Source organism: Calypte anna, chromosome 19, assembly GCF_003957555.1.
Source record: "Calypte anna isolate BGI_N300 chromosome 19, bCalAnn1_v1.p, whole genome shotgun sequence".
Lineage (NCBI taxonomy): Eukaryota > Metazoa > Chordata > Aves > Apodiformes > Trochilidae > Calypte > Calypte anna.
The window spans coordinates 5,347,649-5,375,462 of record NC_044264.1 but is presented as its reverse complement, the minus strand read 5'-3'; the positions used below and the strand labels follow the sequence as shown (position 1 = coordinate 5,375,462).

Genomic DNA, 27,814 nt, shown 5'->3' with positions numbered 1-27,814 from the left:
TGCCAGGAGGTGAAGGGATGCTCCTGCTGGGTGCCAGGCAGGAGGTGAGATGCCCAACATCCCAGGGATGTGAGGATCACCCTCTAGAGACCCTGAGCCAGGAAGGTAACAACACAAAATAGGATTAAGGCAAGCAGCACCAGGGATGTGTTTTCCACCCCAGGGCCATGCCAAAATCATCTGGAAAAGTATTTCAGTGACTGCCAGAAGAAAAGCAGGAGGCAAACAGGAGCCTGGGCAAGCCCCAGCATTCAGGCTCTCAGGTCAAGAGCTCAGCAGTGCTCAGAAGCTGCTTCAAGGCCTCCTCATCAGACCCCAGAGGGGATGGACAGAGCTCAGCTTGGGTCTGTGGCCTTGAGGATGTCCCTGTCCCAGGCTGGCAAGCACAGGGTAGCACTTCCTTTGATCTCAGAGGTCCTTTCCAGCCTCAATGACTCTTCTGTGACTGCTGGCACCAGGCTCTGGTTTGCAAACCCCCACAGGAGACAGAGGCTTCAGCTGGTTCTGCTCTGCAGGGTTTTGGAGGGGATCAGGGTTAGGTGGGACCCACCACAACCAACCAGCTCCTTCTAGACTGTGTGTTCCAAGTGCCCCTTCTTCAGGTGACCTTTCTTCTTTTTCTCCTCTGGCTACAGAGGGGGTGGAGAAAAAAAAATCTGCCAAAAAGATCTGCAGACAAGGAGGTGAAGACAAGCAAGGGAAGGGAGAGGATGTGTTCCAGCACCTGCCCAGGGCTTGGCAGAAGGTCCCAGCTCCCACCTGCAGAGCAGATCTCAGCATTTTCAGAACACTTCACCTTGTTCAGGACAGCAGAGGACGCTCCTTCCCTGCAGCCTCTGCCCTGCCTCTGTTTTGCTGTCGACTTCCCTTTTGTAGCAGCTCAGAGGAACAAAGGGCTGAGCTGCCCAAGGACTGACCAGCTGAATCAAATCAAGGAAAGGAGACAAAAATCCTGGTGCAGAGCTGGGTGAGAGTGAGGATGAGAAAGCTTCAGCAGGGTCTGTGGGGTAGAGCAGGGATATCAGGTAAAACCAATGGCATTACCAGCACCTCCCCAGCTGGGATTAGGATGGAGCTGGGGGCAAGCAGACAGGGAGAAGAGACTGATGGAGTCCTCAGCCATCCTTAGGAAAACCATTCCTGATTTGCATCCATCCCAGCATCTCTGATCTGTTCCTGTCACTTTGCTGGGATAATGCTCGGATGCAGCGAGATCCATCAATGTTGTCTGGACAGGAAAAGGGCTGGGAAGTCCAGATGCTTTAGGAAATCTGCTCCCAGCTCCAAGTGCCTGAATGTCCAGTCCTCAGGAGGCCTTTTGATACCAAGAACTTGGTTTCAACCAGAGTAGTGAAAGCCACAGAGCCTTCCTTGCTGCATTTCTTTGGGCAGAGCATCACCTCAGGCAGTCCCTGTCCCAGCAGCACAGAGGGGCAGCTGGAAGAAGCTGGAAAAAGGGGGGGCACAGCACAAGCCACAGACACTTCAGGACATGAATCACTTCCTTACAGGACCATTTGCTCCATTAAAGTGTTTGCCTCCAAAGCTTTGTTCTATCCATCCCTTGGGATCAAAGCCTCTTCAGTCCCTGGAGTATTCAGGATGCAATAGAGGATTGAAAATGCAATAGGGGTATTGATCAGTGCTGTTTATCACCACCTGGCCTAATGCTGTGCTATTGATTCACCTGGGATGTGAGGGAATGTTCACCATTCTTCCCTTTACAAAGAAAGGAATAACAATATTTTCTTTTTTTAATGCTTCCCCTTCCTCCCTGTAGATAAGCTGCTTGCTGAGACAAGGGCTTTCCACAGGCAACATTTAATAGATGTGGTTTGAATCCTTCCTCAGCAGTTAAATGCTTGCAGCAGTAACAATCTTCTTTCTGCATCCCCAGATGAACCCCATGGTTAGCAGCAGACTTTCTTTTTTAAATAACTTAACCCAGGCCAGACATAGTTAGTGCCATGCACAGCCATGCTTCTCTTCCCTGGACTTCCAAAGGTTGGATCTGGTGGCCTCTGCCCCCCAAGAGGGTTTGCCCAGAGATTAAGAAGATGAGAGGAGATTTGGTGTTAAAAACACCAAACAGGTTTCCCCCCAGTGAGCATTTCAAGCAGGGTTCCCAAGCCTCTGGTCAGGACAGGGAGCATCCCTGGTACTGCACTCTGGCTCCTTCAGCAGATTCCCTATGGGAACAGCAGCTCCCTCTGCTCCAAGGGGCTCCTCATTCCCACCCATCCCACCAGCATGCTCCACATTCCCAGCTGCAGGTATCTGGGGAGCAAAGTCAACTGGGATTAATCCCTCACTAAGCCAGACCCCATTCTGCTCAGCAGGGAGGGATGAGTGGTGCCCATCACCTCTCCCTCTGTCCTGCAGCACCCCACACAGGATTGCCCACCCCACAGAGGATGATGCTTTTCCCATGATTTTCCCATCAGCTGGGAGGGTAAAAAGTGGCACACCAGACCCAAACCAACAGCTTAACCCCTCAGTCCCCACTGGGAGGGCAAGGAGAGCCCCACAGTGGCCAGAACTATTCCCAAAGCAGCAGGACAAGCCCAGGGAGAGATGGACGAGCCATGGGGCAGTGTGGATCCATTGGGATAGCAGACACTTCCAGGCAGTGGATCCATCAGGAGGGCAGATGCTGCCAGGCAGTGTGGATCCATCAGGATATCAGACAATTAGACAATTCCAGGAAGGCAGATGCTGCCAGGCAGTGTGCCAGCACCCTGATGGCTTCCCTGGGTCCTGCAGCACCCACAGCACCTGTCTGTGCCAGACACATCACTGCCGGAGCAGCAAGGATGTTAATGAGTCCTGACTAATTAATCAGGGCCTTTAACACAACCCAGCTCCTGGCCAAGCTGGCTGCAATGCCAGCAAAGCCACCTTGACCCAGTACAAGCTGGGTTTGTACCAGCAGGAGGGAGTGGGAAGGGGCTGGCAGGGGCACCCAGCACCCACCACCACCTATTTCAACTCAGGGATGGGCTGTGCAGCTCTTGGTAGAGCTTTCCATGATGGGAAATCCTCAAGGAGAAGTGTGGGAGGAGAAAGGGGACATGATGCAGAAATTCAGGACACAAAACAAAAGAAAAAGAGAACAGAAGTCAGGCTCAGGACTTCCACTGCAGAGCAGCATGGCTCAGGGGGGGTTGGACTAACCCAGCTTCTTCCTAGGAGGGACTGAGCACCCTCTTCACCCTGGGAGTCACCCTGCAGGACCAGTGGTGTCCTCTCTAAAGGACCTTTCTTAAGTGAGAGGGGAGATTTTAGCAACTAAAACAGAAGGAGGAACCTCAGCTGTCAGGGCAGAGCTGGCAAAGCATCTCTCCTGCAGCACCATCCTGAGCAGGGGCCAATCCTGCCATGCCAGATGGGAGAAGGAGCCACTTGGTGCCCCTTCCCCAGTCACTGTCCCCTCCCTGCTGGCCAGCCCAGAGGTGTCCTGGCCCCACAGGTGGCACTGATGAGCTGGCAGGGAGGTGGCAGCCAGGCAGGTCCCTCCCTCCCCCAGGAACCTGGTACAGGGCACAGCAGCCTGGACACCCCTGGGGACCCAGACTGGTGTCAGCCCTGCCCCAGCACACCCAGCCCTTGGCTCCTGGGCTCATCAACCATCACCTCGACCTCTGGTGGGCTGGGTGACACCCAGCACAGTGACAGCCACTCCCTTTGCTCCCCTGGAAGACACCCAAACTGCTTTTGCCTCCAAGCCCAGGTCCTATCCTCCCCACCCACCCTGTTTCACACCCTGCTTTGCTATGATAATGCCCTGCTGCACCTCCTCACCCTGCTCTGAAGCTGCAGGGCCTCCCCTCTGGTCACCACCCCATCTCCATCCCCCCCAGGCTGAGGAGGGGCTGGATGCTGTGAGCACAGAGAAGTCAACACAGTGCAGAGGAGGAGGCTGTGGCCACACCTTGCCCTAAATACAACTGGTTTCATGGCATGAACCACCAGCAGGTGACCAACACCAAGGCCAGACCTGGCACTCAGTTTTTTCTCAGGCTCCTCCAGTGATGGTGCCAAGGCAAGGTCCCTGAGGAAGCTCTGTTTTGGCAGTTTTGAGGGTATTTTCCCCCCCACACACCCAGCCCTCCCCCCTGGCTGCAGGGATGCTGCCCACACCAGGAGCAAAGCACCACGAGTGACATTACCCCAGGCCCTTCCCAGCTGGCTCCACACTGAGCTCCTCACCCAGCCCCCTGCCACCCACCTCCTCTCAGCTCTTCTCCTTCACCTCCCATTTTCCTGTTCTTTGCCACTTCTCCTGCAGCCCCTGCTTTCTCCTCCCCCTCCATCACACATCCCACTCCACATTTGCTCTCTCCCTCCTCGCTGTTTGCATCTCCTCCTCCTCCCAGCTCCCTCCAGCATGCAATTCCACAAGATTCCCTTCCTCTCCATTCAATTCCAATTTTTCTTCCTGCCTCCTTTGGACAAGTTGGGACCTCACCCCCCCCATCAAACCTGCTCACTGCATGTACAGATCCCAAATTGAGAAACTGGCACCAAGGGACCCCCCTGAGGCAGCCAGATGCCTCTTTCCCTCAACCTCAAGGCTCTTCCCTTTTTTTCCTAGCAATCCTGGTACTGAACAACCCCCCACTTCTAGTGCCCCCCAATTCTCTTATCTGAAGGGGGAAGCACCTTAGGTTTGGGGGCCCCCAGGACACCTCTGCTGGGGATGCCTGGATTCACACCTATCCCTGCAGAGCCCCAGGGATGGATGAGACCCAAGCACTGAACCAGGAACCCACAGGTTCTGGAAGGGTGAGGGATCCCAGGGAGATCTGAAGAGGAGAAATTCAAGCCCTGCCCTGGAGGTGGCTCTGCTGGGCAGCAGAGCTGGGCTAACCTGGCCCTTCCTGTCAGGGCATGTCCTGAGAGAGCTCCACTCCCTTCAACTCCAGCCAGAGGTGACAAATCCTCTGCAATTTGACCTTAAGAGCCCTGGGTGACTCAGAGGGATGCTTGTCTGGAAGAAGCTTCTCATCCCATGACTCAACAGTGCCAAGCATGGCTCACAAGCAGACCTTCTCTTGAGAAGGTGCATGGATTAAATGCTCTCCTTGATGGTCTCTCAGCTCCCAGACTTATCCCACCAATGAATTAGGGAATCTCCTGGCACATGGATGCCCAGGGCTCCCCAAAAGAGTGCAGGTGGAGCAGGAGAGGGGCTGCAGGAGTCTGACATGCACAGAGAACAACTGGGGTGCTCCAGCTTGAGTGACTGATGGAAATGAGCAGAGCTACCAGAGGACAGAATCAACTTTATCACCTGATTTTTACAGCCTGTCAGAGACCATGCAGGCCAGAGGAGAGGTGCCCTGCTTCTCCCTTTGGTGGGATGAGCATCATCAGTCAAATCAGAAGAACCAAGAGGGTGAGGGGAGAGAAAAAAGGAAAGGAGGGAGGCGGGACAAGTGGAGAGAGATAAAGAGAAGGAGGTGGAAGTAAATATCAAGAGTTTGAGCAGGAACTACCTTTCTTGGACACTTTCCTCCCCTCCTTAACTGAGCTGTGTTTTTTAGTGGCTTTATGGGTGCTGGCAGCTTGAGGCACAGAGGTGAGGTGCACGGGGAGTCCGGCGGCTGCCATCAGAATAGCCGTCATGCCTACAGGGGTGGGAGGGCAACATGCAGGAAGGAAACAATGGGGAAACAAACACATTCATTAAAAGGAAAAAAAAAAAAAAAAAGAAAAAGAACCAAAATCAAATTTTCACCTTTCAAAGAAAATAAATTTAAAAAAAGCTCAAATCAAAACAGAACCCAAGCCCCTCGATTCGGGAGACGTGAAACATCCGGGAGGTAACGGTGGTGGAGTCAGCACAAGGAAAGGATCCAGAGGTTTTTGGAAGGAGGAGCCCAGGGAGCAAACTAAAGCATGGAAATCCAGGCACAAATCTTGCCTGGGACCCTCTGGAGGTGGTGTGTGAACACAACCTTCCCCTTGGCTTTAGGGATGCTCAGGCTTGGAATCTGATTCAGAGCCCTGGAAGGAGCCCAAAGGATGTGGGGCATCACCTGTAACCCCTAAAGGTCCTGCTCAGCCTCTCCCCCCTAAAGATCTTTCAAAGGCATCACACCAAACCCATACCCAATTTCAGTGCCCTCCAACACCAGGGCAGTGCCCAGCTCAGTCCCCTTGCCCCATCCTGCCAGCCCACACCTTCTCCTCCTCCAGCTTTTCCACAGCATCCCCATCCCAATGCAATCCTCACCCTCCCCCAGCCCAGCCCAGCTGTATCCCTGGGATGCAGTTTGTGCAAGCTCATGAATCATTTAAAAGGACAGCCATTCCCTGAAGGGAAAATTGGCACACAGAGCCCTGCAGGACTGATCCTGCTGATCTAACAGGATGCTTGCCTCCACACTTACAAGTCACAACATTTCTAAGGCAACACAGAGCTGCTTTTTAGAGAAAGCACCTGCCTTTGCTTTCCCAGGAAGTGTTGTCCCACCTGCAAGTCATCAGAGCTATTAAAAAAAAAATAAAATTAATAAATAAATGCTTATGGTTGCAGCCCAACAGCAGAGAACCTACAAGCCACAGCTTCCCCAAAAGTTACCTCTGATAATGCCATGCAAAGCCACATCCTAATGCTATGGGAATTGCTGCCAGCATCCTGCACAGGAATTCCTGGCCATAGCTGAGATTTCTAAGGATTTTCTCTTTTCAAGCCTCCTGTTCAGCTGGGGTGGGAAAGGAAGATACAAGAGCACATTTATTCAGGTCAAAAACGAGGTGCCTTGCCCACACATGACTGGAAATCAAGCTGTGATGAGAAGCAGTAGCCAGAGCTTTGTGTGCAAGGGACAAGGCTATTTTCTGCCTCAAATATACAAGCAGCTAAGAACCTAAAAATCCTTTGTGCAAAGCCTGTGTTGCTGCCCCACAAGCTGAACCATCCCTCCCCAATGCCAACTGGATTTTTCACCTCTTTCAGCTTGTCCAAATACACCAAATATTCCAGCACTTCTTCAAGTTCTTTCTGGATCCAGAAGGGTGGATGCTCTCATTAAAAACTTCCTCATGCAAGGACCAAAAGAGGGACAGAAGGGATTTCACAAGGCAAGGAGAGGGGCACAAATGGACACAGTAATTTCCCTAAGAACCTTTGGCAGAGCTGCTCTGGCCATGGTGTTTCCATATGTAAAGAGGCAGCAGCAAAGCAGGCAGCTGGGGTTCAGCCTCATTAGGCAGCATCCTTGTTGATCCAAGGTGTAGCCTCCCAGTTCCCAGAAGCTGGAGGGTTTACAGAGCATGCAGGCTCTGTAAACCAAGTTGGGACCCTCACCCTGCTGAGAGCACAGGGCTGAGCCCAAGAAGGGTCCCTGATGGCAGCACAAGCCAGGAGGCTCTGACAACATCAGATCCAGAGATTTCACAATCCAAATAACTTCCTTTAAGTCTTGAACTAAAAACCACAAGACTATTGCATGCTCTCAGCTCTGCTCTAAGCCAGCAATCCTTTCACTACCCCTCTTAAGGAAGAGTTTACATGTTCCCATAACAAAACCTACTTGTTCTTTGGAGTAAGCCTGGCAAAACCACCCAAGCTCCACACCAAGGAGGTATTTTCCCCTTTCAGTAGGTTAAAAGGACTGTCAGAGGTACTCCCAGGAGAGCAACACCCATCCCTGCAGACCAAAAAACCCAGAGAAACCTTGTTCTTCAGAACCAAAGATGCAAGCCTGGGAGAGATCATCACTGCCAACCTCACCCTGCTGAGCCTGCAACTGCAATCTCCCAAAACCAAACTGCAGAAAACAAAATGCTCAAAGTTGCCTCCCCAAACCCTGCTCCTGAGCGTTCTGATGGCACTGACTGCAAAGACTGACATTTGAAAAGCAAGTCCAAAGGCCAGCTGGGATTAACACCACCCCCACACAGCTGACTGATGGGCAAATGCAAAATGAAGGTTTTCTTTCTAAGAGATCAATAACCTCTTGCTAACATTAACAGGCAGAGACCATTTAAAAAGAAAGAACACGACAGAAGTGGAGGCTGAGCAACTGACTGCAGGTTCTTTATGCTGGAAGCCAAAATTTTGCCTTCAAAAATCAGATCCAGTGAAAAACAGGAGCCCCAGAAGCTGAATTCATTTACCCTCTAACACAGCCCCTCTCACACCTGCAACAACATGTCCCAAACTGCCTGCCAGCATCATGAATCATCACAAGGAAAATAAATATTTATTCCAGGCACTTTCTCTGTTTCATTTTATGAGCATCCACTCTTACATACAGCAGAGGGGGGGGGGACCAGGGGAATTACCCCAAGCAAATGTTCTCCCCTGGACAACCTTTAACTGGCCAAGAAAAGGTAATTTTCCACTTTTACCTTTGGACAGGCACACCATGAAACATCTCTTGCAGATTCAAATCAAGAGAGCAGTCAAAAAGGGGATGTTCTGGTGCTCAAACCCCAGCAGCAATTCCTTCTTTAATACAACACTGGAAATCTCAGCATCCAACAAACCTCCCCCAAGTTTGGAGACAGGAGGCCCCAGGTAAGGGATCTCCTTTGATCCAAACCTTCTGTGGGAATCTGTGTTCCCAGGAAGTGGGAAACAATCCCCAGACACAGATGGATGGACCTGGGGGCACAACAGTTCCCATCCAACACTTTTAGGTATCCCTGCAGTTATATCAGGAGCAAATGGGAGCCTGGCTAAGTTCTGCCCTGAATATACAAAGAGCAAACTGCAACAAGAGGAGCTTGCTCAGATCAAGACTGCTTTGGACACCCTTGAGTTCTTACTGCTCACTGCCTGCCCCAGGAGCTTGAAAAATCATAGTTAATGTGTTCACACTTTCCACTGGATTTGTTGCCTCCAAGTATTGGAGGAGGGAAGAGATTTAAAGCATCCCTTGGATTCTGCTCACAGAATTGACAAGGTTAGAAAAGAGCTCCAAGGTCAGAGTCCAACCATCAATCCAGGAGACACCACCATGGCCACTGGAGCATGTCCTGAAGTGCCACATGCACTTTTTTATTTTTAAATACCTCCAGAGATGGTGACTCCACCACTTCCTTGGCCAGTAAAGAAATTCTTCCTAATATTTAGTCTAAATCTCCATTTCCTCTACTCCTATCATTAGTTACTAGGGAGATTCCAACCTCCTTTCAGGGAGTTGTAGGGAGCAGTAAGGTCTCACCTCAGCCTCCTCTTTTCCAGACTAAAAACCTCCAAGTTCCCTCATTCCTTCCTCACAAGTCTTGTGCTCTAGACCCTTCACCAGCTTCTTCCTCTTCTCTGGACACCCTCCAGCAGCTCAATGTCCTTTTTGTAGTGAGGAGCCCAGAACTGAGCATCCTATGAAGGTTTGCAGTAACCCCACAGGGAAAACTTCCTTTTCCCCTCTTGCTCAAACCAGCTACTTAGCCAGCAATATAACATTACCACTTCCTTGGGGTAAAATTCTTCTCACTTGGTTTTATGACAACATCCAGCAGCTTTTTTTTTTTTTTTTTTTCAGTCTGCCATGTAAATAAGAGACTTTTGTAACATCCTGTGCAGAAACTGAGCGTGGGGAAAAACCCCTGACACGATGTACTGAGCACTGACCACAACCTTGCTGACATCTCCAGCCCAAAGCATCCCCCTGGCTCCAGCTGCTGAGCTGGATTTGACCTCAGCCTTTAGTAAACTTTTAGTTCTATCCTGGGTTTAAGCAGGGAGAGGGCAAAAGGGCAGAGCTCACCTTCAAACAGAGCATTGCTACTTCTAATTTGTATAATTACATCCACCAGCAAATCATCATGGTTAGGATGCTGACAAATGCCCCAGCTCAAGGAACCATGCAAAGGAGAAACACTGTTTTGGTTAAAAAAAGCTCATTTCCAATCATTCACCTTCCAAACAGAAGGATGCTCATATGGCCACCTAGTCCAGCCCCAAGCACACAGGTAAACTCCATCGTTCCCATGGGATGTTAATCCAGCTGATCCTTAAACACTGTGGTTTCACAGGTTCTGGCACTTCACCATACAAACCAAATACTCAGAGGGAAAGAAAAAGCTTAAAAGACAACTTCTCACATGCACCTTGAAGTATTAAAAAAGCAGAAAGTGAGGATATTTATTTTCTTTTGTAGAAAACATGGGTTTTAAAGTCTGCTTCGTGATTTCTGGGATCCCAAGTGGTGCTTTTGGAAGACATGAGGTTGACAGTGTTACAAATCCCTCATTCAAATCCCCATCCATCACCAGCTCCCTTTGCATCCCAGAGATGCACCTGCATGTCTCCAGATTACCCACAAACTCCAAGGATTTTTCTCTCTAATGCTTCAAACCAGAGCCAAAGCTGCTGAGAGGTATCTTGGGATGGAGACCAAGAGTGATGGGACTTCTGGACACTTCTTCCCCCAGAATAAAGCCACCTTCCCTCTCCCCCATGTTGTCACAGAGCCCTTGGGTCCCCAGCCTTTCTGTCACTGCAGCCATGAACAAAAGAGACCCAAGCTGTGTGCTAGGGAATTACCTGACTAATAAGTACCTCAAACACCATCTGCAAGATTTTCAACAGGAACAAAATACCACTTCCCAGAAGAGGGTCTAGAAACAGTGAACAGAGCATAGAAGTGTCCCTCAAGACCCAGCCAATTCATGTTTTGATAAAATTTGCCCTTTTTACCAGAACTCTGCTGCTTGCTTTTCACCAGAGATGTTCCCAGAGCTTTATTTCCATTTCACTTGCTAATTAACTCATCCAGATGTTGCTTTTGCTTCGATATCATTTTAAGGACATCCTCAAATCCCCGTTTTTCTCCTCCTCTCAGGTCTCTCACACTTGGCAGAAAGCAGCAAAGCACAAATCAAAGCTGTGCCCTACCAAGACCTGAAGGAGATGCTGGTCCCAAGGGGTTTCTTCTGTACTGCCCAGCTCTTCACCAGTGTGCCTCTTGCTAACTGCCTTGGGAAGAGCTAAACATTATGAAAATGAGTAATTATTCCCTCTTTTGTACCCTCACCCTCCAACAAGAGAAATATCAATGATAAGCTTAACCTTTTCATTTTATTTTTCTAAATGGTGGTAAATGACTTCTTCTACTTGAGGTCTCCTGCAGCCTTTTACATCTAAAGGTGTAAATGGGCCATGCAGAGTCTCCTCTTCCAAATGAACAGCAGATGTAGAGCTTTAATAACATTACCACAGCCTGGATTCACCAGGGCTCTTCAATTCTTTGCTGTATTTACCTTTGTGTGATTAAGCACCTAATTACACACTCAGTGCTAATAACCAGGGGATGAAATCCAAAGCTTTTTTTTTCTAAGCAAAAGGAGTCCTGCTCTGGTCACCCACCAAGAAAAGGTCTGAGCTTGACTCCACACCTCATTTTCACTAAAATTGGTTTGCTAATGGGGAGACAGATGGGCTGCACCCTGCCAGAGGACACTCAGGATCAGTTTTGACACAGTGCCTGTTTGGCTGAAGAGACAAATATTAATATTAGGTGAGTGGAAACATTGACCCTGGGCATCATTTTTAAGCAGGGTAAAACCTGTTGCTTGGCAGGAGACCAAGCACCATCACCTTTCCTGGAAGAAGGTGGTAATTTTTTTTCTCTAAGAGCAAGAATATAACTGTCTCTGCTTGATCAGGAGCAAAGTAGGAGCTGATAACCCCAACAGACCACACATGGAGAGGAGCCAGAGGAAGGAGAGGGTTAAAATGGATTCCATAGTGTCTGAAATATGTACAGAAAGCCCCAGAAAACACCATCCATCAGGTCTTTTCTACTGATCTACCCCCCCAGGGTTACAACCTTACAATTTAGATGCTCAGTAGGTGTGGGCAGAGGGAGAGGAGGGGAGCACCCATCTCCCCAGGGACCATCATCACCCAAGGGCCCTCCAGGCAGAGTCAAACCAGAGGAAAAGTGATGCTGGGTTTTGGCACAGAAATGCCTCCTAGGAGAGCTGCAAGGCTGAGCTGCTGTTTTCCAGGCAACACCATTTTATGGTTCCCAGACACACGTGTTCTGAAAAGGAGCACTGAACACTGGCACTTTCATCCCTCCCAGACACCCTCCTCAGGTGTATTTATAGTGCTGTCTCCACAGGGTTGGATGATAAAAAGCAAACCTGTATTTTGCTGCCACAGGAGACAAGGTTTGACTCAATGTCTGTCCCCTCTTTTCCCCAGGACAAGGTATCACAGTAATTTTTCAAGCTAAGGACCACCCTGAGCTTTTTTAATAACAAAAAAAAGAAATCCCATTGAAAACCCCAAGTCATCTGACACCAATCTTCCCCCTCAACATTTTTTTTTAAAGTAGCAAGTAAGAGCTAGCACTGAGCTTGATCCATGTGCTCCCCCTCAGAAGATGAGTGTCCAACCCTTATAAAACCCACTCATTTTGAGAGCCTCAGGTCCAGCACTGATAAGAAAAAGTTATTAGGATTTGCTCATCTTATTCTCTACACCTCCCCTCTTTAGGCCCAAGTCACCCTAAATACCAAACCCTGAAATACCCTAAAACCCTAAATACCACTCGTTTCAGCCTCTTCCTAAAAATCTAAGCCACAGAAAGGCAAACACCTTGTGCAGGTAACCCCAGGTCAAGTGAAGCAAGGTCCTTACCTGCCAGGGCCTGGGTCACTTTGCTGGTTTTAGGCATCTTGAAGGGCAGGTTTGGGGCACTGGAGAGAGAAAAGAAAACCAGAGAAGTTGAGCAACAGGGATCAATCACCAACAACACAGAGACCACTCAGCAGGGGACTGGATGTATCAGCAGGGACTGATGATCCCCCCACCTTGGGTCCTACCACCAAATGCTTTGCCCTCTGGTCCAGCAGCTCCATTTAAGTAGCCCAGTCCTTCCTAGAGCTATCTAGTAGTTTTAGTTCTCTCTCAGAGCTTAGTTGTAGGTAGCTGGCACCAAATCCATCTCCTCCTGGCTGGATTCTGGGATTCTGACCCATCCCTTTTGCTGGACACTTTGCTCTGATCCTGGGATGCATCCCTGTTCTTCCTGCTCTGCCCCAGAGCTTCCCACGAGCAGTCTGACAAACTCCTCCATCACTTGGTCCATGGCACGAGCACACAGCCAGGAACCCTCAGGATGCACAAGGCAAAATTGACCTTAAACCTTCAAGGTGACTTGGTCTCCAGCCAGAAAAATGCTGGGATGCAAGAGCATTTCCTTCAGCTTCAGTTCCCTTTGCTGGGATGCAAGAGCTGCCACTCTACCCAGAAAAAGGTCCCTCTCCAGCCTTGTTTTGTCCACATTTCCATGCCAATGACCAGAGCTGAAGAGATTTGGGAATGCCACCTGGCTGCCTCCCACATCCCCACCTCCCTCCTCTCCTACCTGCCACGCTTTGGAAAATGTTCCTGCTGTGCAGTGAGCTCCTGGAAGAACCCCCTGGGGCTGTGCTGACAGCCTGGCCAAGTCAGACCAGCTCTTTAAAAAGCTCTCCAGACCACAGAGGCCTCTCTCACCTTCCTCTCTTTCAAAGTCTGTGTTTTCCCCTCTGCTGCCCCCAGTTTTGCAATGTCTTCAAATGATGCAATGGATTCTGCTCCCCACAGATTCAACCCCACTGAACACAGGGGAAATCCTCACCTTCATTTCACAGGGCTGCTATGATTCCTCTTCAGGACTTTTTTTCTTTTGTGATTCAACCTTGCCATCAGGTATTTCCCTCCTCCTCTCTCTCTCTCATCCCTTTGCTTCATTTCATTCCCTATACTCATCTCCAGATGATTCCTGGGGCAGGGCTGCACTAAGGAGCTTCCTCAGCTGAGGACCAGACCATGGAATCACAGAATATCAGGTTGGAAGTGACCTCAAGGATCCTCTGGTCCAACCCTTCTAAAATAATTGCTTATCCAAGGTGTCTTAGGACCCTGCTGCTGCCCACAGATGAGATGTCTGACCAGTCAGTGCCTTTGACTCCTAGCCAAACGTTCAGCTTGTGCTTCCAACACCTGAAAGTCAATGCCTGAACCCTCAGAATGTTTCCTGGTATCAATTTCTCCTCCCTGGTTTAATTTTGTCCTGCCATTTGCTGCTGCTCCGTGTCCTGTGGGTGACTGGGGGTCAGCAGGTTGAGAGGAAAGGGATGTAAAATCAAACACTTCCCTCAAAGACTCAGCAAGAAGCTCCTGAGAAGATTTCCCATCACAGACTGATGGGGACAGCCTGAGACTTCAGCATGACAAAACCATTTGCTTCTCCAGAGTTTCAACACCCTGTGATAGCAGTAGGACAGCAAAGCATGAGGAATATGGAATTAATTAATAACCCCCCCAGAAGATTGCTTCCTGCAGCTTTATCTGTTCCTATCACAAGCAGGACACCCCTTACCATGATTCAGAAGTGCCCTGGGCAGCTCCAGGGATGGATGGCACTGATAAAAGGACACAACCCTTGCCATGGAACCTCTCATCTGCAGATTTTTTTCAGTGCTCTCCATGAAAGAGGCCAGATCCATGAAGTGCTGAATACCCAGGAGGAAAACCAAGGCACCAAGGAGGAAACAAATGCACCAAGAAGCAAAAGAACTTGCCCACCTGTATTTAATGCTCTAGCAGCAGAGCCTATCAGCATCTATATATCACCTATCAGCCTATGTCAGCATCTATTTAAGCCTTTATTCCTCACTGGGTTTTCCAGAGGCTTTGGAGAGCATGAAGAAATGAAACCTTCATTTTCAAGTGCCCAACTCCACCCTCACTCACATCAGCACCCACCCTGCAGCAAGCAGGGAAGACATTCAATCACTGCCAACACCCCAGACCTCCTGTGCTACCAACAGCCCATTCTGGGGGTTGTTTCTGCCTGTGTCTATTACACGTAACTGTCACAGCCACACAGGGTGTTAGGCAGCTTTCCAGGATGAACTACACCTCTTTTTCAGCTCTGCAGGAGAGATGTTTGCTGCCATTTTTTAGCTGTTTCTTAAAGAAACTGGGTCTGTACAAATTCACCTCTCTCTTTTGAGCCTTTCTGCCAGTTGCAGCTCAGCTCTGAGAGGCAGGAGCTGGGTCAAACCTTCAAGCTTTGTGAAGATGAGCAGTTTGGTAAAAAACAAGTAATTCTGCCAGGGCTGCTTGGGAGCCAAAGGCTGGGGGGTGAATGCAGCACAACCTTTATTAGACACCAGAGAATCCCCCATGCTGCTCCCTTCCCTTCAGCCCCCAAGGATGGGGAGCTGCACATCACAGCTATGAGGAATGAGCAATGCTGGATGCAGACAGAAACCCTGGGCAGGCTAATTAGTGCAGGATAATTAATGCTTCATCTTCACCCCCCCCCCCAAGGCCACACTATTGGGTGATGCTGGAGAAGAGAGTCAGCAACTGGGAGGGAAGGGGAACCACAGGAGAGGGAGGGAGGAAGATGGGGAACCTAGGGGATAAAGTAACCCAGGAATGTTCTGGGTTTCAGGATGAAATGAAACACATTGTTAAGAGTTTGCTACTCAAGTTTCATCTAATTCACAGAAATGAGGGTATTTTCTTGCTGGAACATGGGATTCCTGAGCCTGTAACCTCAGCCAGGAATAATTCCACACACCCAGCACCATTTCCAACTCAAACCCAGCACTGATGGGGGAAAAGCCACCCCAAGCTGGGTGCTGGGAACATCCCTTTCCCACCCTGCACTACCCTGGCAGACAGACTGCCCCCCTCCCCAGCTCCCTGCCTGGGGCTGGCTGGCTGGCAGGGAGGAAGGAGTGAGGAAAACTAATCCCAAAGGACTGGAGATCCAGACATCATCCATCATCCATGAAAAGCCAGCAATGCACATCTTTGTTGTGCCTTTCCCTGGGGTCCTTTGGGGTGAGCCTCCCTCCCCCCCAGCTGCTGCATCCCTCCCAGCTCAGCACATGGCCACGGGCTGGATCTGCAAATCCACAGGTGCTCCTGTGGAAAACAGAGGCTTCCACTGGTGTGTTTGGTGGCAACACTGGTGCTAAGGAACAGGAAGGGAGTTTGGAGAGACAAAGGCTGTGAAAAAAACCCAAACAAACCACCTCCCCAGCAAACCCTGTAGCCAGAGAAGTACCCAGCCACATCCCAGCATCTTGGCCAGGTCCTGCCAAAGGTTCATGTCCCACTTGCCAGAACAAGCCTGGGACATACTCAGCCTCCTGGGGACAGCCAGCTGGTGGCCAGGAGAGCAGGGAGAGAGGCTGGCAGCTGGGGTGCAGAGTTTGCCCTGGAGGTGCCTGTCACACAGCTCTGCCAGCACCCACCCAGCCCTTCCCAAGCATCCCAAGAGCTGCCACCTTCCCCGTGTGACAAGCCCTGCTGTCCCCAGCAAAGACTGAACCTTTCCCTCTGTCAGTAGCACACAATGTACTCAGACCCTGCCAAACTCAGCGTTCTGTGGAGAAGAGCTGAGCTGCCAGACCACAAGTTTGCTTTTCATGGAGATGGCAGCAGCCAAAAAAAACCTGGGAAGTGAAGGCTCTGCCTTTCACACAGGTGAGGTGCAGACACAGCCCTCCCACTGCTCACTGATGGGTGTTGCAATCCTCTGTGGCAAGATCCACCCTACTAGACACCAAGGCACAAATACCCTTCCTAAGCTAAGGAGAAGACCCTTGGGAAGTCCTCTTGGAGAGAGGATCTCCTGGATCAGGAAGACCCAAGCACGGCAGCTCTCTCAGAGACGTGCACATGATTTAAAGGTGAGTGAGGGGTCTGTACCTGATTCCATTTGCTGCAGGCAGTCCTGGGGTGGGTCCCCCAGCTTGAGGCAAAGCCCAGGTGCTCTGTGAGTTGAGTCTGGGGGTCGACCTTGCTCCAGACAAAGTTGGTTTGTTATAGGGCACGAAGCTGGAAGAACTTACTGACACCGTCCTAGCAGGAACCTGAGGAGCAGTGGAAGAAGTTGGGAAGTTGATCATGGAGTGCCGGTAACGTGTGGTGATGGGACCAGTCCCACTGGTCTGCCAGCACTGCTGGCAGGAACAAGAAACCCCTGGGTGAAGAGGTGCTGGGGAAACCACCAAAGGGTACGGGGCGTCCGACCGCCTCTGGATGCTGCGTCGGAACTTGGTGGCTTTGTTGGTTTGGACTTGTGCCAAAAAGTCAACTTCGTAGTTGTAACCCAAAGGTCCAAGGTCTACACGTTGGTGGTAGGTGGTGTGGGCTTCCTCCAGGAAGACACAGACGTTCATCTCATATGGGGACCACCCCCCTTCATCGTTCTGCCACTCCCAGACGATGCCCTGCCCAGCGGCGGAGTCCCTGGGGAAGAGGTGTCTGTGGACAGCACGCATGGTCCCTGGGGGGGGACAAAGAATTAAAAGGATTTGTTGAACAGGGAAGTCTCTGCTCACCTCTCCCTCAGCAAGGGCACACTAAGAGATTTTTCTTTTTCTGAGTTTGCTGCTGCAGCTCAGAGAAGTGCAACACCCACCCGAGATCCCTGTGCTTCTGCCAGATCTGATTGTGGGCTGGCAAAAGGTTCAAAAGCTGCAAGGAGGAAGGGAAGGAGGGAAGGGGAGAGGATGCAGAGACAGACACACCCAAGCACAAAGGCACAGCACTCACATTTACCTCCATAACACTAAAAAAAACCCAAAGAAAAAAAAAAATCAGGCTGAGGCTCAGATCTGGCTAAAAAAAAAAATCCAACTCCCACAGCCTTGACAACAGAGTAACTATAGAGACATGACACCATCAAGAAGTACTTTGCAAGAGTGCTGAAGGGGCTAAACACCCACTCTGCTACACAAGGATCTGGGCAACATTGCTCTTGGGGGAGCGAAGTCTCACAGGGACTTTGGAGAGGGGGCAGCTAGAGCCAGAAATCCTGGAGAGGAGAAGACAGTGAAGTCATTTGGAAGCCGGAGAGAGCAGCTGTTCAGACAAAGGAAGAGGAATGAAAGCAGACACACTGCACTTCCAAGGCCACTTGACAGCAACAGCAGGAGCTCCAAGCCCCCTGGAAGCCTGGCTTGACTCCTGGTTACTTTATTCCTTTCTTGAAAAAAAGAAAAAGCCTCATGAGAGGGAGAGGTAAGCCACCCAGCAGGACAGGAACTCTGAAACCACTGCAAAAACAGGTTCCTGCAGCAGGGGCAAAACTGGGAAAATCCTGGGAAAATCCTCAGGAGCACTGAGGAGTGGGAAATGCTGCAGGGTGAGCAAGTCTGGGGATGTCAGTGGGTGGGGGTGAAGAGGGAAGCAGAGAACTGACACGATACAGGAGGAGTTCAGAGAAGAACAGCACCAAAAGGAAAAAAAAAAATAAATAAAAGCCTCCTTAGAGATCATGAGAGTTTGATCCTGAGCTCCAGGAGCACAGGTAAGAGCAATACCCACCCATAACACCTCTGGAGAACTGCCCTGGATGTTGCTGGTGGCTCCCTTTGGGGGCTGACAGCCCAAGGGAACTCTCTGCCCAAGCAGCACACCCCAAAGAAGAGGAAGGACAGCCCAAATGGGCCCCCCCACTGCCAAAACCCAATTGCTGCCTAAATTCAGGCTCTGGCTGGATTAACTCTGCTTCCCATGGGTGTCCTTCCTAACCCAGAGTATTGGGATGCTGCAGAAACTACCAGGACATAACTCAAAAGTATAAGGTCATTAATCAATCCCTCACTGCTAAAAACTCTGCTTAACAGCAGAAAAGTCCCAGTTCTGCTCCAATGGCACTCCTGGGCTTCTTTGTAAATGGTGCTGGTGGTTTCTGCTCAGCACTTATGGTCAGACCATCATGAGACCCTGTGCAGGTCTGTCCCACTTGTCACTGATTTAACAGAAGATAAATCAAGATAGATCTGAGCTCCAGAGCTGATATGAAGGCTGAGGCTCTTTCAAAAGCAGAACGTGCCAGACCAACAAGCAGCAGGAGCAGTGTTTCTGCTGGGGAGCTGAAGGCCCTGGGAATGATTTGCTTCAGTCCAGACAGGGGATGGAGCAGCCAGGAAAGGTCCAGCACTTATTCCCAACCACTTCTCCAGCAGCCAGAGCACAGGGAATCTGCTCCCAGGAAAAAAAAGGACTACCACAAGTAAAACAAGGGATCAGAAAGCCCAGCAGGACACATCCCAGAGGAGGCTGCCCCTGCTTTGGTGGCAGGTGAGAAGTTAAGAGCAACCCAGAGAGGACTCGAGGAGTTTGCAAGCAACCTGTGATTGTAACATCCCAAAACAGCAGAAGGGAGAAAGAAGAGTTGTCAGGAGTCAGTAATAAGGCCACACACTTGGAAAACATCCCCCTTACCCCCAGGCTGGCAGGGAAACTGCCATTCCTCTCCAGGGTGGGCAAACACTCACTCCCAGTTAATCTACCTCAACCAGCAGCTGAAGCCCATGGCTAATCCTGCCTGCCAGATGCCCCTGCACAGCTGCCATTCCCATCACTGGGGACACTGCTCCTCTTCACACTGCCTTCCTGTTATTCTCCCTGGCTTCCTTTGAAGAGTCTGATTGTCCATCTAATAGCTGATGAGCAGAATACAACAGCCTATTTTTTTTTTTTTTGCTCTGTTTAAAAATTTTTATTTTTTTTCCCCAGGATGTTTCCTGCAGAGATTCTTCTCTCCAGCACATGACAAAGGTCAGCTGGCTGCTTGCTCTGAAAGGTTCATGTTTAAGGCACAGCCCTGTAGAGAGGAAAAGCTTTGCTTAGAACTGGGCCACCAAAAGGGGATATGACAGTGTTGGCAGTAGTCACGTTGCAGAGCACACAGGTACCTGTGGAGGGCTGGCACAGATAAGACTTAAAGGTTGGAAATGAAAACTGAAACAGGGAAAGGGCAGAGACAGAGATGAGAAATATGTACAAATCTACAAAACCCACTCTGGATGCTGGCAGGACAGGTATCTGAGGGTCCCTCAGGCTCAGGAGAGGGATCCCTGGCTCTTCCCAGCACCCAATGGATGTGGGGTTTGCTGAGCACGTGGTGAACTGATGGAAAAGCAGGAGCCTCTTCCCAAGAGCTCCCCAAAGAGAAGCAGCAGCAAAGAAAGGAGCAGGAAGGGGGTTGAGCTTCCATCCTCCTGGCTTTGATTGAGCTGTGGCAGGAGATAGGAGGGAATCCAGACCCCTCTGGGTATCACCTCTCCTGGATCCCTCAGGGTCCTGAAGACCCTCTGTGTACTAGTACCAGAAAATCAGCCTGGTCCACTCAAACCATAACAGAAGCTCAAAGCCCTGGCCACTTGATCAGTGGGAAAGGCTGCAGAGCCAGGCAATGGAATTGACCTTTTTGTTCTTAACAACTTCTCTGCAGATCTCATCCAAGGAAAGATGAGATCACAACAGCCAGCAGAATATTCCAAAATTGTCTTGGGCTGTCCCTTAGAGATGACCAACTCCAAACCCCCATGTGATGGACAACACTCACTGGGTGTTTTGAGATCTTTCACAAAGGTCTAAAGAGATACAAGACCTTTGCAGAGAGGTCAAGTCCACCTCTCCAGTGGCCTTGAGCAGAAGGATGACACTCACACTGGGACACAACCCTCACCCTCCCATCCTTCACCCTCACTAAACTGCCCCTTTCCTGACAAGGGACAATCTGGGGCTGGTCCCCAAGGGCATTGACTGAAAGGACATCTTGTCCTGGAAAGTTCCTTCTCCAAGTTTGGCATGAAGAAACCAAGGAATTGCTGCTGGAGCCAGGTGTGGTGATCCATGCCTGAAGCCACAGCCTCAGCAGGGCTTCCAGGTGCTCCAAGAGGCCATGCAATCCAGCTAAGAAAGCTCCTCACTGAGGATGGCACTAGAAAAACTAATCCTAAGGTCAGCAAGTCAGAATAAAAACACGGATGCAGCTGTGATAACCACTTGCATTTGCTCCCACCACTTCCCTTTCCTGTAGGAACTGCCCGATAGTGCAGCTGATTCAAGATATTGCTCACTTATTTCTTCAGCTGGCAAGAAACCAGCCCATTGCCCATCTCTGAGGCTTGGGCTGATGCTTGTCTGTGTCCTGGGGTGATGGGAAAAATATCAGCAAAGGGAAAACTGATGCACAGAAGAATTTTCTACAGCAGCCATTCATTCAGGGTGTGTAATTTGGGATCTCCCTGGATTTTCCAGAGATGAAGAGCATGCATTCCACCCCTGCCCCCTTTTCTAGGCTACAGCTGCTCAGCACATCTGGAGCAATCTCAGTAAATCCTGAGCTGCTGACCTTGGTGACCCCAAGAGAGATGAGGTGAGAAGGAAAATTAGGTCTCAAACCTGCTATTAAGCCCAACCTGCCCTTCCTCTCTGGGAGGAAGCAAGCCAGCCTGGTACAGTACAAGTGTAGGGAATGTTCTACTGCAGCATGACAGTGGGGGCTGCAGGATTTTGCAGAGCAGCTTGTGTGGGGCACAGTGCCAGGGTAAAGCAGCTGCTACTCCAGCCACAGTGGGAACGAGGGAGTCAAACAGGAGGGTGTGAAGCATTAAAATAAAATAATAAAAAAAGCCCTTTCTTTTAATGTGAGTGGTCTTAAGTCAGGGCAGGAAGAGTTTGCAGCTCCCAGGGTGCTGGCTCTGAGCTCCAGAGGTCCCATGAGGAGGGTCCTTAAGGTCCCCGCCACCCCAACCCCACAGGTTCCCCCATCCAGCACCTATTTCCTCACGTGCTGGGTGACACACAGCAGAGCTTTGGAGGGCTTTTCCTGCTCCCTCTTATCTTCGAGGACTCAAGCAACCTCATCAAAAGCCCAGGAGGAGCAGGGAAGCTCCCTTACCTGTATCCTGCCGGAATTGTGTGAAGCTTGGAATGTCGATGACGTAGGGAGCCAGGGCAGGATCCGCGTGTCCCAAAGGGATGCTGCTGACAAGCCCTGCTCCTGAATGCCTTCCCTTCTGCTGAGAGGCCTGAAAAACCTGCTCGATGTAGCTGCAGACGTTGGCTCTGTAAGGCCTCCACCTGCCAAATTCATCCTGCCATTCCCACACTGCCACGGCTGGGGAATTGCTGCCGGGCCCCGGGGCAGAACCGGGGAGTCCGGATGGCCCGGCTGAGCTGCTTCCTGCTCCCTGAGATGCTGCCATGGTCTTCTCCTCCCTGAGCTCTGAGCAGGTTGGGACTGGAAGTGGCAGCTGTGTGCTGGCCTTACACCATTTTCTTCTGTGGGACCTGAAGCAAGAAACAAAGAGAACAGAGAGAGCTGAGAATGATGCCCCAAATCCCCCCTTACCCTGCATCCACTTTTAAGAGAGGGAAATAAGCTTGGCCTTTCACAGAGGATGCTCACTATGCCTTTAGGCTACAGAGAAGTGGATTGGCCTCAAAACCCTCTGGTGAGGGGCAAATGAGGCACCACCACCCATCTCCTGCCAATGCTAGCAACTTCTCTTGCTAATTTAGAGCAAAAACTCTTTGGGGACCCTCAGCTCTCCAAAGACACCACCAGTCGCTGCTGACAGAACCAACCCAGAGCTGCTGCTGGTCTGTGTTGGGCAGGTCCATGAGCCCTGACCAGAGTTTAGATGCTCAGGAGGATGCCAAGGCAAGTGGTCACTCTGCATCCCTCCAAACCTGTGCTCAGCACCAGCCCTGGCAGCATTCATCCTGAGCACGGAGCTCCCCAAGCCCTCATCTACACAAATCACTTGGTTCCACAAAAGCAGTTCCCAAACACTGATCAGAGTTCCAGGACCATGATGTCAGCTCCATTCAGGTTTTTCTGCTCATTCCATTGGGATCACTCCTTCTATCCAGCATTATACCTGCAAGCAAAGCCAGCAGACAATCCTTCACACTCAGTCTGCAGCAACAGATACATGGAGCTGAGTGAAGAAGGGTCAGGAATGAGTAAGGAAGCCCCAGGAGGAGCAGGGCTGAGGGTTTAGTGTGTCCTCAAGTTCTCAGGTTGGAGAGCAAGGAAGGACTTTAAACAAGGGACAATCTGCATCAAGAGACTTGAGTCATCAAGAGAGAATCTGGAGAAGAACAGAGAATGGGGTAGGAGCCTTAAGGCATCCAGATAAAAACACAAAGGACATTGAGTAAATCATAACTCAGAGAAGGGACAGGAAGAAGAGATAAAAGATCACAGTCAGTCTTAGCCCTTAGGATGTAGTGATATAAAAAAAATCAGACCCAAGGCCATCACATGGTCACCAAACTGTCCTAGAGACACCCGAAGTCTGATATTTGGTATCCCTCATCTGCTGTGTCATTGCAAGGAATGCTGCCCAGCCCATCTGGGGACAAGTGTCTCAGAGCCAGAATGCCAGACAGAGCACTGGAGATCCCTGTGGTTGCTCCTCAGCAGGTGGCTATGACTGCAAATGAGCAGAATTCATTTTGTTCCAAACTAAAGTCACCTTCTCCCTCCTAAGATCTCACACCATGGATTGCTGAACTCCCAGCAGGGAGCTACGAGCTTAGATCCCATCAAATGGAAAAGTTCAGGTCTCCCAAGAGGCAGAGCAGCAGTGGGTGGCTTCCACTGGAAGATGCCATCTGCCCAGAGCATGACATCCTTGCTGGATGGGGGAAGATCCCACGCTCCGTGGAGCATCCCATCCACCCTGCTTGTGCAGCTTGCTAGCTTAAAAAAAGAAAGAGAAAAAGCAAGTGAAGAACAGACACACCCACATGTCTGCATTTTTAAAACGAAAGCACCACCTTCTCCAGGAACTCACTGCAAATTCCTTCATCAGCTGCTCTGAGATTTTTACAGAACACCCCCAGCTCAACTGGTGCTGGTGACAAACCACTCCAGGCCACCAACAGAAGACCTTGCTCTCTGCAACTGATCTTTCTCCAAAAAATTCCTTCTCTCCTGATGCACTCAGGGCACTTATTTCACTCCTCAAACCAACAAGTTAAAACTTGAGGTATCCAACCTAACCCCTGCCCCTGACAGCTCTTTCCATGGTGAGTTTCCCATGAACATTATCTCCTCCCCATGGACTCCACGAGCATGGGGGTTCTGTAACTTCAGGTTCTCCTCTCCTACCCCCATGAGGCCATGCAGCAGGTTCTCTGACCTCCAAACAGAGAACCAACACCTTTTTCACCTCCTCAAGCTTGTTATCTCAAAGCAACCATTCCTCTGCACAACCCACAACCACCAGCAGAGCAGCAGAGCAGAGGGAGCCTATTTGTTTCCCTTCCTTTTTGAAACAGGGCAGCAGGAAATGGAAATAAATAAAATAAATAAAAAGTGATCCCAGCAGAAAGTCCAATGCCAGCTCAGTGTCACCTTTCACCTCGCTGTGACGCTGGCCTGGTGACAAAAGCTTTGTCACTCAGCTCCTGGATGGCAGTGATGCACAGGTACCACCCGGGCTGCACGTGCTCCAGTGTTTGCTTCCACATCCAAATGGAAAAATATTCCCTGCTCTGGGACTGCTGGTCCAAAGGAGGGGTGTATTCCAACCTCCTGCCAGTTCTCCCTGTTGGAGCCAGCAGCTGTTCATCTGGATTTGGGAAGCGTGGAATGTGGGAGAGCCTTCAGTCAGCCAAAATTCCACGAGTCCTTGAAATAAGGCAAACAAGAAAAGGCTTGAAATTGCAGTTCCTTTCCCCTCTCCATGAATTCAGAAATATTAAAAGCTGAAGAATTCTGGGGAAGAGCTGCTCCATGGGCTGCTGTGTGTGTGTTGCACCAAAGCAGAAAAACAAAAAGGTTTTGGGCAGGCAGATCTGTGCAGAGACAGCTGAGTGCAGGGCAGGATGTGTCACACATCCCACTTGACCAACACCACGTTCTGGGAGCCAGGAAAACCACCCTGGCTCTGCCCTGGGGAGACTGGCAGCCCAGAGAGAGCATCTTACCCATCTTTGCCAAAATCCCACATTCTACAACGCTTCACCTGGACCTTGAAAAGTGCCTTGAAAAGCTCAAAGTCATCCCAATCCCCTAAATGTTGTGTTTACTCAGAAGTTGATTCAGTCCTGGCCACTTCTGGGCCACTTTGTCCCAAAGGAAAATGACTCCTGGAAATGCAAACATCAATATTCCATCCAACTTCCCCCCACTGAGGAGGTAACTTGGATGAAGATCTTGATTTTGGATTTGTGGGGTTGGATCTTTACAGCACAACCTCTTGAAACGTTTGCCCACGTGCCTTTCATCAGGGACTTGGACAGGAAAAGAACTGGGTGTATTTGGGATGTGCTTCCCAGCAGGTTCCCTCCCTGCTCCTCAACCTCCTGTAAATGAAAGCAAGGGAAGGGGGCAGGTGGGAACTGAAGCATTTGAAAGAGATGTTTAGTTCTCCAACTGTTCTGCTTCCAGAAAGCAGCATCTGCTTTTGTTTTAAAGGCAGGATCTTAAAATTCATGGGGTTGAGTTCTAAAAATGCCAAATCCCTTCTGAAGTTTCTGCCCTGAAATTGCCACCACTGCTACAAGTAAAAACGTGCCTGGAAAAGAAAAGGCTCCAGGAGCCCCTGAGATGGGCTGAATTTATAAAAAATAAATCCAACCAGGTTGGTAAAACAGACTTTTCAGCAGGTGGCTCAGAAAAGAGGGTGCCCAGGAGGGATTCTTTAAGCTCTTCAACCATCGTGTGAGAGGTGGGACTGGAATGGGTTCAGAGATCCCATGGAAAAGGATTACACAGGGATTAAGGAGAGCAGATAAAGAGGGAATGGAACTGTACCAGAGCCATGAGCACCCCTGGAGTAACCCCACAGATGCCCTGAGCCCCCACCCCAAACCCATCACCTGAACTCCACTTTTACTTTTATCCAACCCCCCCCCCAGCATCAACCCTGGGCCAGGAGCAGAGGAAGGAGATAAAGAGGAGGTTGGATTCATTAATCCCAGATCCATTAATCCCAGATCCTCAGGGAGCAAAGTGACAGCCAAAAAAAAAAAGAAAAAAAAAGAAAAAAAAGGAGAACTAAACCCCAAACCTGGGCTCCTTCCACCCCAAACCAGCTTCAGGAGAGTTCCCTTCGGAGCAGAAAATAAAAACGGACACAGAGGAGGAAACAAAGCGTGTGGGGAAGGCTCATTCCAGGCAGGAAAACCCAGGGAAGCTCTTGGATGGAGCAGAATCACCCGGACACGGGATCCCACCGAACCGGGACCAGGCTCCTCCTGAGCACCCACATTATTTATTTGGGGGGAGCCCTTATCCCCGAGCAGGGTTCGCTCAGCTCCACCAGCACCACGAGGGCTGTTCCCGGTTATTCCAAATCCAACCAAGCGGACCCGGTGTCTCCGGTTCGGTCCGGTCCGGTCCGGCTGCTTCCCAACCCCTCGGGGGGCTCCAGAGCCCACCCTGCGAGCTCTGGGCAGCACCCACAGCCCCACCGAGCCCCTCCTGGCTTCAACACGGCACCTCCGCGGGGTCAGACCGGGACAGGGTCCGGCCGGTACCGACCCAATTTAGAAGGGAAAGAGGGGCCAGGGCCTAGTGCGAGGGGAACCGCGTCCCGGTACCACAGGCCGAGAAAGGGACACACGGTCCCACGTCCCGCAGGGGAAGTCGCGAAACAGCACGGGCAGGGCTGGGTCGAGCGTCGGTACCGATCGGTACCGGGGAGAGCCCCGTGACGGGCGGCCCGGAGCTCCGTACCACGGGGAAAGGGTTTGTAAGCTCTGCTTAACCTCCAGCTCTACCCCCCACCCCCCGTTTCCGAGCCCCTCACCTCGGTTCCACCGCCTCCGGACCCGCTACGCCTCTCAGCCCGGTTCCGGTCCCGGCAACGGCGGTTGCGGAGCCGCCGCGTCCCGGCCCGCGGGAGGCACTGCGCATGCGCACGCGCGGCCGCCTGGGGGATGTAGTGCGGGGGCGGGGCCAAGGAGTGAGGGGCGGGGCCATGTGGGGGGTGGGCGTGGCCGTGGGAAATGGGGCGGGGCCAAGGGCGGGGAGAGTGCGGGAGGGGATGCGGGGAGAGGGGGGGAATGGGGGTGCGGGGACACTGGGAGGGTGACACGGGGTGAGTGGGACACCAGGGAGTGTGACATGGGGGGGTGTGACACCTGGGAGTGTGACACTGGGGAGTTTGGCATGGGGTGAGTGTGAAAAGGGGTGAGTGTGACATTGGGAGTGTGACACCATGTGAATGTGACACCGGGGAGTGTGACATGGGGTGAGTGTGACATGGGGTAAGTGTGACATGGGGTAAGTATGACACTGGGAGTGTGACACTGTGTGAATGTGACACCGGGGAGTGTGACATGGGGTGAGTGTGACACTGGGGAGTGTGGCATGGGGTGAGTGTGACATGGACTAAGTGTGACAAGGGGTGAGTGTGACACTGGGAGTGTGACACCATGTGAATGTGACACCGGGGAGTGTCACACTGGGAGGGTGACACTGGGGAGTGTGACATGGACTAAGTGTGACATGGGGTGAGTATGACACTGGGAGTGTGACACTGTGTGAATGTGACACCAGAGAGTGTGGCACTGGGTGAGTGTGACATGGGGTGAATGTGACACCAGGGAGTGTGACATGAGATGAGTGTGACACCAGGTGAGTGTGACACTGGGGAGTGTGACCCCGTGGGAGTGTGACACTATGTGAATGTGACACCAGGGAGTGTGACATGAGGTGAATGTGCCATTGGGTGAGTGTGACACTGGGTGAAGGTGATGCAGGGAAGTAGGGATGTGGAAAAGGCCTCCAAGCTCATCCAGTCCAACCATTACACCCAGCACAGCCAAGGCCACCACCCCGCATGTCCCTCAGCACCACATCCCCAGGGCTTGGAGATCCCTCCAGGGAGGTGTCCCCTCCGGGACGTGGGTTTCCTCGGGGCTGGTGGCACTGGGGTCTCCTCCTGCCACCTCTTCTGTGGTCCAAGATACAGAATTTTAGAGACTTTTAGAGAACACCCCCGATGTGTGTGGGTGTCACTGTGCCACAGGGTCCAGCAGGACTGTGACACTGCCATCTCATCAGGTGTG

At 51.0% G+C, this 27,814-nt stretch overlaps 1 protein-coding gene across 2 annotated transcripts in view; it reads right to left on the bottom strand.

Moving 5' to 3' along the window:
- The window catches only part of DTX2 (deltex E3 ubiquitin ligase 2), a 30,710-nt gene extending 4,063 nt beyond the window's left edge, over positions 1-26,647 (bottom strand). The window contains exons 1-5 of one of the 2 annotated variants that reach the window (XM_030462458.1): positions 26,551-26,647; positions 21,681-22,072; positions 16,688-17,267; positions 12,608-12,666; positions 5,499-5,630 (exon numbers count right to left, since the gene is read on the bottom strand). In XM_030462458.1, coding sequence (XP_030318318.1) covers positions 5,499-5,630; positions 12,608-12,666; positions 16,688-17,267; positions 21,681-21,987 — 1,078 coding nt within the window. In that variant the 5' untranslated portion in view covers positions 21,988-22,072; positions 26,551-26,647. The remainder of the gene's footprint in view (positions 1-5,498; positions 5,631-12,607; positions 12,667-16,687; positions 17,268-21,680; positions 22,073-26,550) is intronic. The other variant, XM_030462459.1, reaches the window with a different exon arrangement.
- Positions 26,648-27,814: the final 1,167 nt, after the last annotated feature.